The sequence below is a fragment of the Silurus aristotelis genome, assembly GCF_946808225.1.
Source record: "Silurus aristotelis genome assembly, chromosome: 5".
Lineage (NCBI taxonomy): Eukaryota > Metazoa > Chordata > Actinopteri > Siluriformes > Siluridae > Silurus > Silurus aristotelis.
This window is the reverse complement of record NC_139578.1, coordinates 34651026-34671025: the sequence shown is the minus strand read 5'-3', so window position 1 is coordinate 34671025 and position 20000 is coordinate 34651026. Positions and strand designations below refer to the sequence as shown.

General features: G+C 41.2%; 2 protein-coding genes across 2 annotated transcripts in view; one reads left to right on the top strand and one right to left on the bottom strand.

Annotated features, from left to right (window-relative positions):
* LOC310725889 (uncharacterized protein) overlaps positions 1–20000 on the bottom strand; it is a 537758-nt gene that overhangs the window by 10253 nt on the left and 507505 nt on the right. The gene's annotated exons all lie outside the window — the stretch shown is intronic.
* Positions 10396–20000, top strand: part of wnt3a (wingless-type MMTV integration site family, member 3A) — a 19025-nt gene continuing 9420 nt past the window's right edge. Inside the window, exons 1-2 of the mRNA XM_083540924.1 lie at positions 10396–10648; positions 19935–20000. The exon at positions 19935–20000 is cut by the window's right edge and continues 176 nt beyond it. Coding sequence (XP_083397050.1) covers positions 10572–10648; positions 19935–20000 — 143 coding nt within the window. The 5' untranslated portion in view covers positions 10396–10571. The remainder of the gene's footprint in view (positions 10649–19934) is intronic.

Below are 20000 nucleotides of genomic sequence, written 5' to 3'. Positions count from 1 at the left end.
GAGAAAGAGAAGCAGTGGAGAGGAATTAGCGTAGCTGCTGTTCATGATATTACAGTTTTTTTGGATTGCTTACACACTAAAATTAAAAGTAGTACACTGTTAGCAATACCTTACACTCAAGAGGCAAAACATCAGCCCATATTTGCACAACTATAAGCACAATGTCAACCTCACACTTGTTGCAAAACACACAGTGATTTGCAAAACACTAAACACATTTAACATACATTACACACAAAAATCTATCATGAAGTCACTTCCTTGCAATACCAAAGCACTGACTCAAATTACTGCACCGTCCAACCAATTGGTTCAACACACTCATCAGGTGTGCAAACACTTGTTTACTTAATTACATACACACCAATCAGGTGTATAAGCACTATAAAAAGCAGCAGGTGGGATAATCGGTCTTCAAGCACAATGGAAAGAGTCAGAGAAAGAGTAAGACGAGGAGGAGAACGAGGAGGTGGACAAGGAGGAGGAGGAAGGACGTAGGAGGAGGAAGGACGTAGCTTCCTGTGTTTGACTTGTTTGCCGCGAGTTACGTGTTTGTATCTCTCGGCGTCTTTCAAACAAACTTTGCTATCTATCTATCCGTTTTTCCTCTTTTAATAATCCTTAATTGTTTTTGTCTTCCTGACTTGTGCCTGTAGTTAGTTAACTCGACTATAACTAGTGTTGTTTATATTTATTTTCTCTCACTCACATCTCTGTATAATAAATCTGTTCGTGACGATAAGCACTATGCCGGTTGTTTGTCTGCATTCGAGCACAGGTGAGGACTCGTTCGAGTTGCAAACGGTGGCGTTGGAGATGGAGGCATTGGAGAAACAGATTCGCGAGCTGCATGTAAAGCATGACCGGCTGCGAGAGCGGAAAGCGGCGCTGGAAACATCCCGGGCGGACGCGCACTCATCCCAGGTAAACTCCCAGGTTGAACCTAACGCTCCCAGCACATCAACTCCGCGTGCTTCTATGCCCAGGCCCAGCGCACCTACAACTCTGGCACCGGTGCAACATGGACCCTGGATGCGACCGCGGCGGAAGAGACAAGCCAAGCCCCGATCGAGGACGTCTCCACCTCCACCACCGGCCTTCGAGATCTCGACCGAGAACCGCTTCGTCCCCCTCCGCGAGACGGAACGCGACACTGTTATTCTCGGAGATTCCATCGTCCGGCATGTCCGCGCTACCCGAGCTAAAGGTAAGGTGCACACTCGCTGTTTTCCTGGTGCTTGTGTTCTGGATGTCGCTGCGCAGGTACCCGCGATCCTGAACGAGAACTTCGGAGCGGTTGTTCTCCATGCCGGATCAAACCACACCAGGCTGCGGCAAACGGAGATCTTAAAGAGGGACTTCAGGATCCTGGTGGAGACGGTACGCAGCACATCACCCACAACGAGGATCATTGTGTCAGGACCTCTTCCCACTTACCAGCGAGGGGCTGAGAAGTTTAGTAGACTTTTAGCTCTAAATGAATGGTTACAGTCATGGTGTCGAGAACATAAACTTCTCTTTGTTAATAACTGGAACTGTTTCTGGGAGCGTCCTAGGTTCTTCCGCCCTGATGGCCTGCACCCCAGCAGAGTTGGAGCAGCAGTGCTATCAGATAACATCTCTAGGATACTACACACCATCTGACTGGTAAGACATCAAGAAATCTTCAACTATAAGAACACGCATACTACAGACCAAATAGTTACAAGTTCACACACAGCTCAGTTTATAGAAACCGTATCTATTCCTCGTGTAGTAAAACCAAGAATTACATACACAAGATCCAGAAATAATCTTATTGCAGTTAAAACTGAAAAATGCCAGATAAACAAACACAACAAAGTTCTAAAGTTCGGTCTTTTAAACATTAGATCACTTGCACCCAAAGCACTGATTGTAAATGAGATGATCATAGAGAATAATCTCTCAGCACTCTGTCTCACTGAGACCTGGATTAAACCAGGTGATTATATGGGTCTAAACGAGTCGACACCGTCAGGATATGTTTATAAGCATGAGCCCCGTCAGACTGGTCGTGGGGGGGGTGTAGGAACCATTTATAGTGCTTCTCTTAATGTTAGTCAGAGATTAGGATTCAGCTTTAAATCATTTGAAGTGCTCGTTCTTAAAATTGCACTTTCAGAGATGCATAGAAAACTCGCTCTGGTCACCGTGTACAGACCCCCAGGACCCTACGCTGATTTTCTTCATGAGTTTGCTTGTTTTCTCTCAGACCTCCTGATCAGCTTTGATAAAGTGCTGCTTGTAGGAGATTTTAATATTCATGTAGATGATGAAAACGATGCCCTAGGATTATCATTTGTCGATTTACTAAACTCTTTTGGAGTTAAACAAAACGTCACCAGACCAACCCACCGTTTTAACCACACACTAGACTTAATAATATCCCACGGAGCAGACGTCACTGATATAGATATTTTACCCCAGAGTGATGACATCACAGACCATTATCTCCTACTGTACACACTACCGGTAGAGCAGATTAACCGTGTTTCACCACGTTATCGACCTGGTAGGACTATTATTCCAACCACTAAGGACAGATTCATAAATAACCTGCCTGATTTATCTCAGTTTCACATTAAACCCATAAATGCTGATCATCTTGATGAGATGGCGAACAACATAGACCTTATCCTCACTAGCACTTTAGACACTGTTGCCCCCATCCGGTTAAAAAAGGTTAGAGAACAAGCACCTGCACCTTGGTATAATAGTCATACACATGCCCTAAAGAGAACAACACGTAATCTGGAGAGAAAATGGAGGAAAACTAAATTGGAGGTATTTAGAATTGCGTATAAAGACAGTATGCTTAGCTACAGACAGGCGCTAAAAGCTGCTAGAGCTAAACACCTGAGCAAACTCATAGAAAATAACAAAAACAACCCCAGGTTCCTTTTCAGTACAGTCGCTAAATTAACAACAAATCAGGGATCTGAAAAATGTGTTCCATCACAGTTTAGTAGTGAAGACTTTATGAATTTCTTCACTGAAAAAATAGATAACATTCGAAAAACAATTGTGGCAGTTCAACCTCTGACAGCATCTCCCGACACAATCGTACTTACAACCCCACAACTACACTGTTTTACATGTATAGGACAGGAAGAGCTGTATGATGCTATTATGAAAGCTAAATCAACAACATGTCAGTTAGATCCAATTCCCACTAAACTACTGAAGGAAGTGTTATATACAGCTGGTGAGCCTCTTTTAAATATTATTAACTCCTCACTATCGTTAGGTCATGTCCCTAAATCCCTCAAGTTAGCAGTTATTAAGCCCCTCATTAAAAAACCTAATCTGGATCCAAACACGCTATCGAATTACAGACCAATTTCAAATCTCCCATTTATGTCTAAGATTTTAGAAAAGATTGTCGCTGCCCAGCTATGTAACCACTTGCAGGAGAACAATATCTTTGAAGAGTTTCAGTCAGGTTTTAGGCCCCATCATAGCACAGAAACTGCTCTAGTTAAAATCACTAACGACCTGTTTTTAGCTTCAGACCAAGGCTACATCTCCCTATTAATTTTACTAGATCTTAGTGCTGCGTTCGACACTATAGATCATGATCTTCTCCTCGATCGCTTACAGAATTACATCGGTATTCAGGAACAGGCATTAAGCTGGTTTAAATCCTACCTGTCCAATCGTTACCATTTCGTAGATTTAAATGGAGAGCTATCCAGGATAATGCTAGTAAATTATGGCGTGCCACAAGGGTCAGTTCTGGGACCCCTGCTTTTTACAATATACATGCTTCCATTAGGAAATATTATTAGAAGGCATGGAATTAGCTTCCATTGTTATGCTGATGATACCCAGCTATATATTTCATCCAAACCAGGCGATACAGCTCAATTAGCTCGCATAACTGAGTGTGTTGAAGAAATAAGAGATTGGATGACCCATAACTTTCTGCTATTAAATCCTGATAAAACTGAGATTTTGCTCATCGGCCCAAAAAATAGTACACAGAAGCTCCAGCATCTCAGCCTGCATTTAGACGGTTGTTCTGTAACTACTAGTTCAACGGTAAAAGACCTGGGAGTTATTTTAGACAGCAACTTATCTTTTAAAAATCACATCAATCAAGTTACAAAAACAGCCTTCTTTCACCTTAGAAATATTTCTAAGCTAAGAAATATGTTATCTATATCTGATGCAGAGAAGCTCGTCCATGCGTTTATGACCTCTAGAATAGACTACTGTAATGCATTACTAGGTGGATGTCCTGCATCATTAATAAACAAGCTTCAGTTAGTTCAGAATGCCGCAGCAAGAGTTCTTACTAGGTCAAGAAAATACGATCATATAACCCCAATCTTATCGTCCCTACATTGGCTTCCTATTAAGTTTCGAATAGACTACAAACTACTGCTACTCACTTATAAAGCACTAAATGGTTTGGCTCCCATGTATCTATCCAGTCTCTTAACACGCTACAATCCGTCACGCTCCCTGAGATCTCAAAACTCTGGGCTTCTAGTAGTTCCTAGAATAGCAAAGTCCACTAAAGGCGGTAGAGCATTTTCACATTTAGCTCCTAAACTCTGGAATAGTCTTCCTGACAGTGTTCGGGGTTCAGATACACTCTCCCAGTTTAAGTGTAGATTAAAAACATATCTTTTTAGCAAAGCCTACACATAACACACATCACACACATCACATCACAACCTTGTGCTCCAGAACATCTGATCACATGCACATTATCAACTTGTGCTGTTAATATCATGAACAGCAGCTACGCTAATTCCTCTCCACTGCTTCTCTTTCTCTCCCCATCCCGAGGCTTCCTGAGGTTTGGCCAGCTCCAGTCACGTCCCACCTCGTGAAGATTATGGACCTATGGATGATCATGGAGAAGTAGATGCCGAGTGTTTAAAGGCCCTGGCATGGAGAAGCTGATGCTGGATCTATGATGATCACAAATTGTTCTGTATTGTTGAAAGATTTATGACCAAACTTTTGATGTCACCCATATGAGGATGGGTTCCCCTTTGAGTCTGGTTCCTCTCAAGGTTTCTTCCTCATATCATCTAAGGGAGTTTTTCCTTGCCACTGTCGCCACGGCTGCTCATCAGGGACAAACGCACACCATTCACCTTCACTGTTGTTTTCTGTAAAGCTGCTTTGAGACAATGTCTGTTGTGAAAAGCGCTATACAAATAAACTTGACTTGAGGAAGGGGAGGAAGAGTAGTCAACAGAGGAGGAAGGGGAGGAAGAGTAGTCAACAGAGGAGGAAGGGGAGGAAGAGTAGTCAACAGAGGAGGAATCAACAGAGGAAGAGGAAGAGATGGAGGCCATGCTGGAGGTAGAGGTAGAGGTAGAGGAAGACAAGAAGGTGCTCAAAGAGAACCGAATCTGACAAATGAGATCCGCGCAACACTGGTTGACCACGTTGTCAACCACGGCCTGACGCTGAGGGAGGCTGGACTGCGAGTACAGCCAAATCTAAGCCGATACACAGTGGCAACTGTGATAAGAACATTTCGACTGGAAAATAGGTATTGTAAAAATATCATCATATCAAAAACATCTGCACGGTTTCATTAACTGCTCACAGTAATGTATTCTATCAGCACTTCTGTTACCTTTTTCTGTGAAATTACTGAACTATTATAAACTGTTTTCTTTTGCTACATAGGATTGAGGGTCAGGAACGACAAGGGGGAAGACCTCCTATGTTCACAGAACAGCAAGAGAGGGAGATAGTGAACATGGTTTCGGCCAACAATGCTATAACACTCAATCAGGTCCAAGCTAACATTGTCAATAACCATGCCAGTTTCAACGATATCCATCAGGTCTCAACATCAACACTGGCACGCATCCTACAAAAAATACATCTTCAAATGAATCAAATTTATTGAGTGCCTTTCGAGCGCAACTCCGAAAGGGTGAAACGACTGCGGCATGATTCTGCAGAGGATGTATTCACTTTAGCAGTGTGTTCTTGCATACTGTCTCATAATCTTTTACTGTACTGTAATATGTATACTAGATCTACACTGAACTACACAATTTTGCATGACACTGTTTTTCAGAGAGTTTTACAAATGGATGGAGAGGAGATCCAGCATGAGTTCATTTACGTAGATGAGGCTGGGTTCAACCTGTCGAGAACACGAAGGAGGGGAAGAAACATTATTGGCCACAGGGCTATAGTCAATGTCCCAGGGCAACGTGGGGGTAATATAACACTCTGTGCAGCCATTACACAGAATGGGGTCCTCCACCGCCATGCCCATATGGGCCCTTACAACTCAGCACTCATACTTACATTCTTGGACCGACTGCACAACATAACAGCACCAAATCAAAACGATCATATGCAATACATTGTTGTCTGGGACAATGTGTCTTTTCACCGCTCTGCTCTGGTTCAGAACTGGTTTCAGCAACATCCACATTTCACCGTCCTATATCTTCCACCATACTCTCCATTCCTCAACCCTATAGAAGAGTTTTTCTCGGCATGGCGGTGGAAGGTAGATGATCTCCGTCTCCAGGCTGAGGTACCCCTCATCCAAGCCATGGAGGAGGCCTGTGACCAGATGGAGGTAGCAGCAATGCAAGGATGGATTCGTCATTCAAGACGTTTCTTTCCAAGGTGTCTTGCTAATGACAACATTGCCTGCGATGTTGATGAGATTCTCTGGCCAGATCCAGCTAGGCGAAGAGACAATGTCTAGTTCGTTTTTTTTTGTTTTTTTTTTTACAGTGAACTTACAGTACAATACGTGAAGTGACGTTTTGTTACAGTATTATGAATCTCCATGTCAACAATTTGGGCGTGTTGACAAATAAATGAGTTTCTTCAGTCTGCAACATTGGTCTTGTGTAGTGTTTGGTGAATTTACATTATATTTGTACTTTATTGATGGTAGCCGACTCTAATCATCAGGAAGTAGAAGTGCTAAGTGTTTTAGGTTTATCACAGCAGAGTGTAACTCGTGCAAACAGAGTATAGTAATGTGAAACGTGTGTGTGTTTCATATGATAACAAAGTGTGGTTTTTACACAGAAGTGTATAGTTTTTACAAGAGTGTTTAATTATGCAAGGGATCTGTAGTGTTTCGCTAATTGGGTGTGTGGTTGTGCTAATTGTGTGTAGTGTTTTGAAAACAGGGGCCCTGTTTTGAAAATCATGCTTAAGCAATCCAAAAAAACTGTAACAGCACAAGTTGATAATGTGATGTGCTCAGATGTTCTGGAGCACAAGGTTATGATGTGATGTGTGTTATGTGTAGAACTCGCTAAAAACATACGTCTTTAATCTGCACTTAAACTGGGAGAGTGTATCTGAACCCCGAACACTGTCAGGAAGACTATTCCAGAGTTTAGGAGCTAAATGTGAGAATGATCTACCACCTTTAGTGGACTTTGCTATTGAAGGAACTACTAGAAGCCCAGAGTTTTGAGATCTCGGGGAGCGTGGCCAGATTGTAGCGTGTTAGAAGACTGTAGAGATACATGGAGATAAACTATTTAGTGCTTTATAAGTAAGAAGCAGTAGTTTGTAATGGATTTGAAACTTGATAGGAAGCCAGTGTAGGAATGATAAGATTGGGGTTATATGGTGATATTTTCTCGACCTTGTGAGCAAAATCTCTGTCTTATCAGAATTTATTAATAGAAAGTTATGTGTCATCCAATCTCTTATTTCTTTAACACACTGAGTTATGCGAGCTAATTGAGCGTATCGCCTGGTTTAGATGAGATATATAGCTGGGTATCATCAGCATAACAGTGGAAGCTAAGTCCATGCCTTCTAATAATATTTCCTAAGGGAAGCATGTATATTGTAAAAAAGCAGGGGTCCTAGAACTGAACCTTGCGGCATGCCATAATTTACTTGTATTGGCCTGGATAGCTCTCCATTTAAGTCTATGAAATGGTAACGATCAAACAGGTAGGATTTAAACCAGCTTAATGCCTGTCTCTGAATGCCGATGTAATTCTGTAAGCGATCCAGGAGAAGATCAAGATCTATTGTGTCGAACACAGCACTAAGATCTAGTAAAACTAATAGGGAGATGTAGCCTTGGTCTGAAGCTAAAAACAGGTCATTAGTGATTTTAACTAGGGCAGTTTCTGTGCTATGATGAAGCCTGAAACCTGACTGAAACTCTTCAAAGATATTGTTCTCTTGTAAGTGGGAACAAAACTGGGCAGCGACAATCTTTTCTAAAATCGTGTTTGGATCCAGATGAGGTTTCTTAATGAGGGGCTTAATAACTGCTAACTTGAGGGATTTAGGGACGTGACCTAACGATAGTGAAGAGTTAATAATATTCAGAAGAGGCTCACCAGCTGTATGGAACACTTCTTTAGTAGATGATTTGGAATGGGATCTAACTGACATGTTGTTGATTTAGCTTTGGTAATAACATTATACAGCTCTTCCTGTCCTGTACATGTAAAACAGTGTAGTTGTGGAGTTGTAGGTGAGACTGTGTCAGGAGATGCTGTCAGAGGTTGGACCTCCACAATTGTTTTTCTAATAGTGTGTGTGTGTGTGTGTGTGTGTGTGTGTGTGTGTGTGTGTGTGTGTGTGTGTGTGTGTGTGTGTGTGTGTGTAATATGAACGTGTGTAACATTTCTCACTGCAGTCTCTCTGAGAACTAATTAAACATCACCTATTCACCTCTAGATGGTGCTATAAACATCCGAATGGGGTAAAAGTTTCGTTCACAGAGGAAAGATGTTGTAAAGATCTTCTCAAAACCATGACAAAGTTCTAGAAGCTCTACACAGAAACAAAATTCATATTGAGGAAAATATTTTGGTGAGAAGTCTGAGCAGAACATTGCGTCTCTAGGTCGTTTCTGTAAGAATGGTTTGAAGAAACATGAGTATGACTCTAAACCTTCTGGACACTCAGAACTTGCTTCAATATTTTACTATCAATACATATGTTTCTGTAAATGGCCATGGTTCTGTCCCGGAAAAGAGAGATGATGGTATCTTCATGTGAGGGAAGAAGTCTTGGGATTTTGTAAAGGATTGATAGAAAAAAGAGATTGATGTGTGACCTGTAGCCTTCTGTATCTGGTGGGGTAGATCCACTGCTAAACCAAATCAGTTTCTAATGGCACCCCCTGGTGGGCTCCTCATAGAAAGGTAAAGAGATCTTACAGGTCCAAGATGCTGAAAATGACCCAGGTCCCACTAAAGACATCAGATCTCACAGTCAGCTTGAGAACATCTAGAGATAAGCTGAAATCTATGACTGGTAATATTAAAGTCTGCAGTGAGGTTCTTTTGTTTTCCCACAAGTGGAACTGAAAGTAAGAAGATCATTTCTATATTTTAATGCATCTTTCGAGGTCTTTACCCTAAATTGTCCTCATCTTTCTCAGATGATGCGTTACTGTGTGTGTGTGTGTGTGTGTGTGTGTGTGTGTGTGTGTGTGTGTGTGTGTGTGTGTGTGTTATAAACATGTATAAGCGGTAACACTGTTACCTTGAAAGTTCTGGTGTTGAAAGCAGGAAAAATGGGAGTGAAGGCATCTGAGTGACTTTGACAAGGGCTAAATTGTGATGTCTAGATGGCTGGGTTGCTGGAAAATTCTCCAGAACAGCAGACGTTGTGGAGACTTTCTCAGTACTGATAAAAAATGCTCCAGGAGAGAACAACCAGTGAACCTGAAGATAGAGTCATGGGCTTTTTAGAAGAAAAGAATAGAGGGTCAGAAGATCTCCTGTAGGATAAACTGATGACAAAGTTGATAACAAAAAGGAGTCCAAACATACAGAGCATCACAGGTTGCTGCACATGGAGCAGTCTCGGAGAGCCCACGTTGACACTGAACACCACCCAAAGCTGGACGCGTTCACATCTGACCGAGAACATGGGGCAATGGAAGAAGGTGGCCTGGTCTGATGATTCACGCTTGCTTTTACATCATTTAAAAATATATGGCTGGGTGTGTGGGTGCGGCCTTCCTGAGCAAGACTTTGCACCAGGATGCACTATGGGAGGAAGGTGGTGGAGAAGTGAGATGTTCTGGGTGATGTTCTTCTGGGTGTTCCTGTTGGTCTGTGGGACATGTACCACCTAAACAGTGTTACAGACCTTCTTCATTTTCACCCCTTCATGGTGACAGTATAAAGTTATGAAGAACAGGATGAGAAACATATGATGATGGATGAAATAGTGCTTCAGTGAGCTCCACCTGCTGAAGGTGCTTCCCCCTTGATGACTCCTCTCTTTTTTTTTCTCTCTTTCTCTCTCTCTCTCTTTATCTATTTATCTTTCTGAGTATAGGGGTAGCTGACTCGTCTCTGTCTCTCTCTCTCTCTCTCTCTCTCTCTCTCTCTCACACAGTATAAGTATAGCTAGCTCGTCCCTCCCTCTCTCAGTGTCAGTACTGGTTGTTACCTGCTTTGTGCTCCTTCTCTTTCTCTCTCACACACACATGAATACACACATTACTGCCATGATTGGAACACACACTCGAGTGTGCCTGTGGGATTAGACACACAGTGTGTGTGTGTGAGAGTGTGTGAGTGTGTGTTGGAGGAACTTGGTTAAGGATGATACACCTCACATGGCTGCTGCTGCTGCTGATCTCCGGGATCCCGCGTGTTACAGCAAGTTATCCGATATGGTGGTAAGTTTCATCTGTGTGTGTGTGTGTGTGTGTGTGTGTGTGTGTGTGTGTGTGTGTGTGTATATGTGTGTGTGTGTTATTCTGTATAAAATTATTCTTTAGAAATAAAAAACGAATATGTTTTCATAATTCTTTCCACGTGTACGTTTCTGTCATGTCCAGGGGCAGATGCAGTTTGTGCGGGTATTAGTGGCACTTTGTTGGTGTATTAGTGGGTTTTTGTTGGTGTTTAAGGGCCAGTTTATGGGGATACGAGTAGCAGTCTGTTGGCGTATGAGTTTGTGGAAGTATGAGGGTCATTTTTAGTGATCTAAAGGGCACTTTTTGGGCTATAAGTGTTAGTTTGTGTGGGTATGGAATGAACTTTGTGGGGGTTTGTTGGCAGTTTGTGGGGGTCTAAGAGACATTTTGGTTTGGTCTGAGAGGTAGTCTGTGGAGGTTTAGTGGCAGTTTGTAAGGTTTTTTGAGAAGCAGTTGGCAGTGGTATTAGGGGCTATTTGTAGAGTTTTAAGTGGCAGTTTATTAGGATATATAATTCAGTTTGCGGGTGTGTGAGGGGCAGATTGTGGTGGTTTGAGAGTCAGTTTGTGGAGGTCTGGTAATTATTATTTTTATTATTATTATTATTATTATTATTATTATTATTCCTTGCGGTTTTTTTCAGTACCTGCAGGGAGCTATATTCTGGACCCTGTAGATTTTTATTGTGTGATATTTAGGACGTTTTGAAGACTGTGGGATGATGTCTGTGATCTGCGTTACCTGGCATTAAGGTCTTTTTGGAGACTTGATCGTACACAACCTGGTGCACTGTATCACATTAGCCGTCTCACATGAACTGAATCATATAATCTGAATCAGATTCGAAAAAGATTCGAGTCTCCACATGTGCAAGATCTCACAAGACACCCAGGTTTATTCCCACAGGTCTCACGTTTATTCTCTCATGTCTCACGTTTATTCTCTCGCGCCTCACGTTTATTCTCTTGCATCTCAAGTTTATTCTCTTGCATCTCACGTTTATTCTCTCGCGCCTCACGTTTATTCTCTTGCATCTCAAGTTTATTCTCTTGCATCTCAAGTTTATTCCCACATGTCTCACGTTTATTCCCACATGTCTCACGTTTATTCTCTCGCGTCTCACGTTTAGTCCCACGTTTTACGCTTTTTCCCCATGTCTCATGTTTATTCCCACACATTTTACATTTATTTCCACATGTCTCACCTTTACTCTCTCATGTTTATTTCCACACGTCTCACGTTTATTCTCTCTCTCTCACGTTTATTCCCACATGTCTCACGTTTATTCTCTCACGTCTCACGTTTATTCCCAAACGTCTTATATTTATTCCCACAGGTTTTACGTTTATTCTCTCATGTCTTACGTTTATTCCCACACGTCTCACGTTTATTCCCTCGCATCTCACGTTTATTTCCACATCTTATGCTCATTCCCCATGTCTTATGTTTATTCCCACATGTCTCACATGTCTCACGTTTCTTCACACACGTCTCACGTTTATTTCCACAGGTATCACGTTTATTCCCAAACATCTCACGTTTATGCTCTCGCATCTCACATTTATTCCCACATGTCTCACGTTTATTCTCTCACGTCTCAAGTTTATTCCCACGTCTCACATTTATTCTCTCACGTCTCAAGTTTATTCCCACGTCTCACGTTTATTTTCTATTCTCTTGCGTCTCACGTTTATTCCCACATGTCTCACGTTTATTCTCTCATGTCTCAAGTTTATTCCCACATGTCTCACGTTTATTTTCTATTCTCTTGCGTCTCAAGCTTATTCCCACATGTCTCACGTTTATTCCCACATGTCTCACGTTTATTCTCTTACGTCTCACATTTATTCCCACATGTCTCACGTTTATTCTCTCATGTCTCAAGTTTATTCCCACATGTCTCACGTTTATTCTCTCGCGACTCACGTTTAGTCCCACATGTCTCACGTTTATTTCCACATGTCTCAAGCTTGAGATGTCTCACATTTATTCCCACATGTCTCACGTTTATTCTTTTGCGTCTCATGTTTAGTCCCACATTTTACGCTTTTTCCCCATGTCTCATGTTTATTCCCACACATCTTACATTTATTTCCACGTGTCTCACCTTTACTCTCTCATGTTTATTTCCACACGTCTCACGTTTATTGTCTCTCTCTCACGTTTATTCCCACATGTCTCACGTTTATTCTCTCACGTCTCACGTTTACTTCCAAACATCTTATATTTATTCCCACAGGTTTTATGTTTATTCTCTCATGTCTCACGTTTATTCCCACACGTCTCACATTTATTCCCCCGCATCTCACGTTTATTTCCACATCTTATGCTTATTCCCCACGTCTTATGTTTATTCCCACAAGTCTCACGTTTATTCCCACACGTCTCACATGTCTCACGTTTCTTCACACGTCTCACGTTTATTTCCACAGGTCTCACGTTTATTCCCAAACATCTCACGTTTATGCTCTCGCATCTCACGTTTATTCCCACATGTCTTACATTTATTCTCTTGTGTCTCGTTTATTCCCACGTTTTACTCTTTTCCCCACGTCTTATGTTTATATACACAAGTCTCACGTTTATTCTCTCATGTCAGGTGAAGTTGAAGTAAGATCACCCACCTCTGTGTGAGTCGCTGACAAGAAATTAGACAGACAGGTAAATGGACAGACAGGTAGATAGACAATGAGTAAATAGACAGACATGTAAATGGACGGACAGGTAAATGGACAGACAGGTAGATAGACAATGAGTAAATAGACAGACATGTAAATGGACAGACAGGTAAGTAGACAGACATGTAGATGAACAGACAGGTAAATAGACAGATAAATTAGTAGAAAGAAAGGTAAATAGACAGACAGTTCATTGCGCAGACAGATAACTAGACAGACAGGTAAACTGACAAATACATAGAAGGACAGTTATATGAATAGACAAGTAAATAGACAGACAGGTAATTTAATAGGAAAACAGACAGGTGAGTGGACAGGAACATAAATGGACAGAGAGGTGAGGGACAGATAGATAAATGGACAGACAGGTGAGGGACAGATAGATGAATGGACAGACAGGTGAGTGGAGAGCTAGATAAATGGACAGACAGGTGAGTGAAGAGGTAGATAAATAGATGGACAGGTGAGTGGAGAGGCAGATAAATGGACAGACAGGTGAGTGAAGAGGTAGATAAATGGACAGACAGGTGAGTGGAGAGGTAGATAAATGGACAGACAGGTGAGTGGAGAGGTAGATAAATGGACAGACAGGTAAATGAAGAGGTAGATTAATGGACAGACAGGTGAGGGGAGAGGCAGATAAATGGACAGACAGGTGAGTGAAAAGGTAGATTAATGGACAGACAGGTGAGTGGAGAGGCAGATAAATGGACAGACAGGTAAATAGAAAGACAGGTCCATGTTTGACAGTCGACATTCTACCCCCTGCAGATAAAATTATCATGTGGTGTTGTTTAATGACAGTTTATATTCTCTCTCAGACACGACACACACACACACACACACACACACACACACACACACACACACACACACACACACACACACACACACAGAGAGTGTAATAAAGTCGATCCAGTAATGTGTGACCTTGGAACTGTTAGTATTAGTTTATCTATCTCCAGTCACGTGTTCACATGATCACCTGGAGCTGGAAGCACACTGTAATACCGAGAATCTTGGAAACATCCAGATTACCACCTGGAAAGAATCATCACACAGAGCTAATGATGCTACAGCATTTCTAAATTCAGAAGGTAGAAGAGAAGTCGATGTTCAGTCCTCCATTACAACTCACAGAGGTGACTTGAGTTTAAGGAGGAGACTGTTTATAGTGATCCGGTTCAACATTGCTTTCATACAAGCGAGTGACAGCGGAGTGAAGTGAAGTGGAGTGAACATGGGCCACAGTAAATTAAAGCGGAGTGGGCATGGTCTGGAGTGGAGGTGGTGTGGAGTGTAAAGTGGAAGTGAGTGAGAGTGAGAGTAAAGTGGAAGTTGGGTGAAGTGAAGTGGACGTTGTGTGGAGTGGTAAACACCTACTGACTAACCACTTCACTAAATAAATGTGTTCAGCCTCGACTTGAACACTGAGACTCCGAGTCCCGAACACTGGTTGGAAGGCTGTTCCATAACTGTGGGGTTTATAAGAGAAACATCTACCCCTGCTGTAGTTTTCATTATTTCAGGTACCAACAAATAGCCTGCACCTTTTGATCTAAGTAGGCGTGGAGGATCATACTAGTACAGAAGTTCACTCAGATACTGCAGCGTGAGAGCGTTAAGTGCTTTATACGTCAGTAGTAGTATTTTATAATCAGTGTGAGATGTAATTGGGAGCAGTGTAGATGATTAAAACAGGGCTGATGTGCTCATATTTATTAGATCTAGTGAGGACTCTTGCTGCTGCATTCTAAACTAACTGAAGCTTATTTCTGCACTTACTCCAACACCCAGACAGTAAAGCGTTACAGTAGTCTAATCTAGATGTTACAAAAGCATGAAGCTGTAACGACAGCATATTTCTAGGGTGAATGAAGGCGTAGAGTAGAGTGGTGTAGAGTAGAGTAAAGTAGAGCGGAGTGAACATGGTGTGGAGTGGAGTAGACGTAGTGTGGAGTTGAGTGGAGTAGAGTAGAGCGGAGTGGACGTAGAGTGGATGTGATGTGGCGTGGGGTGGGTGGAGAGAAGTGGAGTGGACATGGTGTGGGGTAGAGTGGAGTGGATGTGGTGTTGTGTGGAGAGGACATGGTGTGGAGTAGAGTAGAGTAGAGTAAAGTAGAGTAGAGTAAAATAGATTGGACAAGAGTAGAGTAGAGTAGAGTAGAGTAGAGTAGAGTAGAGTAGAGAAAAGTAGAGTAGAGTAGAGTAGAGTAAAGTAAAATAGATTGGAGAAGAGTAGAGTAGAGTAGAATGGAGAAGAGTAGAGTAGAATAGATTGGACAAGAGTAGAGTAGAGTAGAATAGATTGGAGAAGAGAAGAGTAGGGTAGAGTAGAGTAGAATGGAGAAGAGTAGAGTAGAATAGATTGGAGAAGAAGAGAGTAGAGTTGAAAAGAGTAGAGTAGAGTAGAGTAGAGTAGAGTAGAGTAGAGTAAAGTAGAATAGATTGGAGAAGAGTGGAGTACAGTAGAATAGATTAGAGAAGAGTAGAGTAGAATAGATTGGAGTAGAGTAGATTGGACAAGAGTAGAGTAGAGTAGAGTAGAGTAGAGTAGAGTAGAATAGATTGGACAAGAGTAGAGTAGAGTAGAATAGATTGGACAAGAGTAAAGTAAAGTAGAGTAGAATAGATTGGACAAGAGTAGAGTAGAGTAGAGTAGAATAGATTGGAGAAGAGTAGAGTAGAGTAGAATAGATTGGACAAGAGTAGAGTAAAGTAGAGTAGAATAGATTGGACAAGAGTAGAGTAGAGTAGAGTAGAATAGATTGGAGAAGAGTAGAGTAGAGTAGAATGGAGAAGAGTAGAGTAGAATAGATTGGACAAGAGTAGCGTAGAGTAGAATAGATTGGAGAAGAGAAGAGTAGGGTAGAGTAGAGTAGAATGGAGAAGAGTAGAGTAGAATAGATTGGACAAGGGTAGAGTAGAGTAGAATAAATTGGAGAAGAAAAGAGTAGGGTAGAGTAGAGAAGAGTAGAAAAGATTGGAGTAGAGTAGAGTAGAATAGATTGGACAAGAGTAGAGTAGAATAGATTGAAGAAGAGTAGAGTAAAGTAGAGTAGAATAGAGTAGAGTAAAGTAGAGTAGAGTAGATTGGAGATGAGTAGAGTAGAGTAGGGTAGAGTAGAGTAGATTGGAGAAGACTAGAGTAGAGTAGAGTAGAGTAGAGTAGAGTAGAGTAGAGTAGAGTAGAGAAGGGTAGAGTAAAGTAGATTGGAGAAGAGTAAAGTAGAGTAGAGTAAAGTACAGATGAGTAGGGTAGAGTAGGGTAGAATGGAGAAGAGTAGAGTAGAGTAGAGTAGAGTAGAGTAGAATAGATTGGAGAAGAGTAGAGTAGAATAGATTGGAGAAGAGTAAAGTAAAGTAGAGTAGAATAGAGTAGAGTAGAGTAGAGTAGAGTAGAGTAGGGTAGGGTAGAGTAGATTGGAGAAGAGTATAGAAGGGTAGAGTAGAGTAGATTGGAGATGAGTAAAGTAGAGTAAAGTAGAGTTGAGTAGAGTAGATTGGAGAAGAGAAGAGAAGAGAAGAGAAGAGAAGAGAAGAGAAGAGTAGAGTAGGGTAGAGTAGATTGGAGATGAGTAGAGTAGAGTAGGGTAGAGTAGAGTAGATTGGAGAAGACTAGAGTAGAGTAGAGTAGAGTAGAGTAGAGTAGAGTAGAGTAGAGTAGAGTAGAGAAGGGTAGAGAAGGGTAGAGTAAAGTAGATTGGAGAAGAGTAAAGTAGAGTAGAGTAAAGTACAGATGAGTAGGGTAGAGTAGGGTAGAATGGAGAAGAGTAGAGTAGAGTAGAGTAGATTGGAGAAGAATAGAGTAGAGTAGAGTAGAGTAGAGTAGAGTAGAGTAGAGTAGAGTAGAATAGATTGGAGAAGAGTAGAGTAGAATAGATTGGAGAAGAGTAAAGTAAAGTAGAATAGAGTAGAGTAGAGTAGAGTAGAGTAGAGTAGAGTAGAGTAGGGTAGGGTAGAGTAGATTGGAGAAGAGTATAGAAGGGTAGAGTAGAGTAGATTGGAGATGAGTAAAGTAGAGTAAAGTAGAGTTGAGTAGAGTAGATTGGAGAAGAGAAGAGAAGAGAAGAGTAGAGTAGAGTAGAGTAGATTGGAGAAGAGTAGAGTAGAGTAGAGTAGAGTAGAGTAGAGTAGAGTAGAATGGAGAAGAGTAGAATAGAGTAGATTGGAAAAGAGTAAAGTAAAGTAGAGTAAAGTAGAGTTAAGTAGAGTAGTGTAGAGTAGAGTAGAATGGAGAAAAGTAGAGTAGAGTAGGGTAGAGTAGATTGGAGATGAGTAAAGTAGAGTAAAGTAGAGTTGAGTAGAGTAGATTGGAGAAGAGAAGAGAAGAGAAGAGTAGAGTAGAGTAGAGTAGATTGGAGAAGAGTAGAGTAGAGTAGAGTAGAGTAGAGTAGAGTAGAGTAGAATGGAGAAGAGTAGAATAGAGTAGATTGGAAAAGAGTAAAGTAAAGTAGAGTAAAGTAGAGTTAAGTAGAGTAGTGTAGAGTAGAGTAGAATGGAACTCTCTCAGTGATGTTAAACCCCTCAGTCTGACGTCCCCTCGTGTCTCCTGTCCAAATCTCCTAATCCACACTCATTAACTATCCAAAAAAAAAACAAGCGCTGATACACACACCCCGTTTAGTGTTCCCCACACACTCCATCCCTCAGTTCTTCTATACGTTTCTCTGCTCTTTTCTTTTCATCTGCTGTGTATCCAGTGTCCCTTTTTTTTTTTATGCATATCTTAGCAAGCCTGTGCACGAGCCGCTCGGGATTAAACGCTTCTGCCCCGAGCCCTGAGGATATACACAACACAACACAACACAAAACACTCACACATACACTCTGATTTTGACATCAAGAAGAGTGTGTTTTGGAAAAGGAATGTGCGGCAGGCTATTACCTCCAGCTATTTATCTTCTGAGGTACAGCAGTGCAAGTGTGTGAGTGTGTGTGTGTGTGTGTATATATATATATATATATATATATATATATATATATATATATATACATGTGTGTGTGTGTGTGTGTGTGTGTAGGCTATATAATGTTAAATTGGTGAAGTACACAGAGATATCTTTTGACTCTCAATGACTTCTTAATCTCTTGCTCAAGGCAAAAAGGTGAAAACTCCACTACATTAGACATAGATAGATAGATAGATAGATAGATAGATAGATAGATAGATAGATAGATAGACAGACAGACAGACAGACAGACAGACAGACAGACAGACAGACAGACAGACAGACAGACAGACAGACAGATAGATAGATAGATAGATAGAAAACATGATACTACATGGAGAACAGCTAGCCTACTAAATAGAGATTAGCATTTTACTCAATGGAGGGTGTCTAGCCTACTACATAGAGAAAACATTTAACCTACATAATGGAGAACAACTAACCTACAACATGGAGAAAATCCAAACTGTATTAAAATTTATTTCTGTTGAATTTATTGTACATTAAAAAAAAAAGCAACAGATCTCTGTTCACTACAGCTCTATAAGGAAGAGATTTTCAACTGTGAGTCACACTAGATATTGGTATAATGCTGACTTCAGGGGTCTTGGAGGAAGTGCTAAGTTAGATGATAGTCCACGGTTTCCTCAAGCTTCGAGCAAGACAAACTTTGATTTATGACCTAGTGGCATCAGGCAGAAGGTTTATGGTGCAATCTGAAGCTGCTCTGAACAGAAGTAGTGAGTGTCAGTCCTTTCCTGTGAGTGTAGAACATGATCCAGGTATCACTGAGAGCTACAAAGGAACGTAAACATGTGAGTGACTTAATGAGCTTTGACAGATAAGTGGGTTAATTTAGCTTCAACAGAAATATACCTGATCCACCTGCTCTACCTGAGAGCTGTGTGTGTGTGTGTGTGTGTGTGTGTGTGTGTGTGTGTGTGTGTGTGTGTGTGTGTGTGTGTGTGTGTGTGTGTGTCTTTTAATTATCCCTTCAGTCTTGTCTCACCTGCACACTTCTAAGGGCGTGCACCATTCATATAAAACTCATACCGAAGCTTGTGTGTGTGCAGTGACTCATATATCTTTGTATACTATACAGAAATTCTAAAAAGTCACATGACATGGAAGTCAACTTGCTCAAATTCCATCCCTTTTGAAATGAATAACTGTTATTACTCCAAGTGATGTTTCGAAAAAGGAATAGCATCAGAAACACCACCAAGACACACTCACAAACAATGTTTACGGCTAACAAGCTACTATGGTAGACCAAGACATGCCTATGAAGGCAGAATTCAGTTCTAGAAAGTATAAGACAAGTACAACATGTGTCAGGTGCTCCGTAAAATAAGGATTTTTGATTTCAGAGTTCACTTTAAGTTTCTTTATTTGAAACAAACATAATGTAGGTTGTTCTCCATGTCACATAATTCTGTTTTAAAAAAAAGTATGATGCACAGTGAACAGAAGCATTTGCACAACCTGTTCTGTAAACCTGACTTTACAAATCATTAGATTGTCTGAAATCACTCACCTTTAACAGATTACATATAAATAAACGTTTCCATACTTGATTTGTGTAATGCTATTAGAAGTTGATGAACCACTATTGAAATGTGTCTCTCTGTGCAGGTCATTAGCGGTGGGTCATCAGTACTCATCTGTAGCGTCCCAGCCAGTTTTGTGCAGCTCCATCCC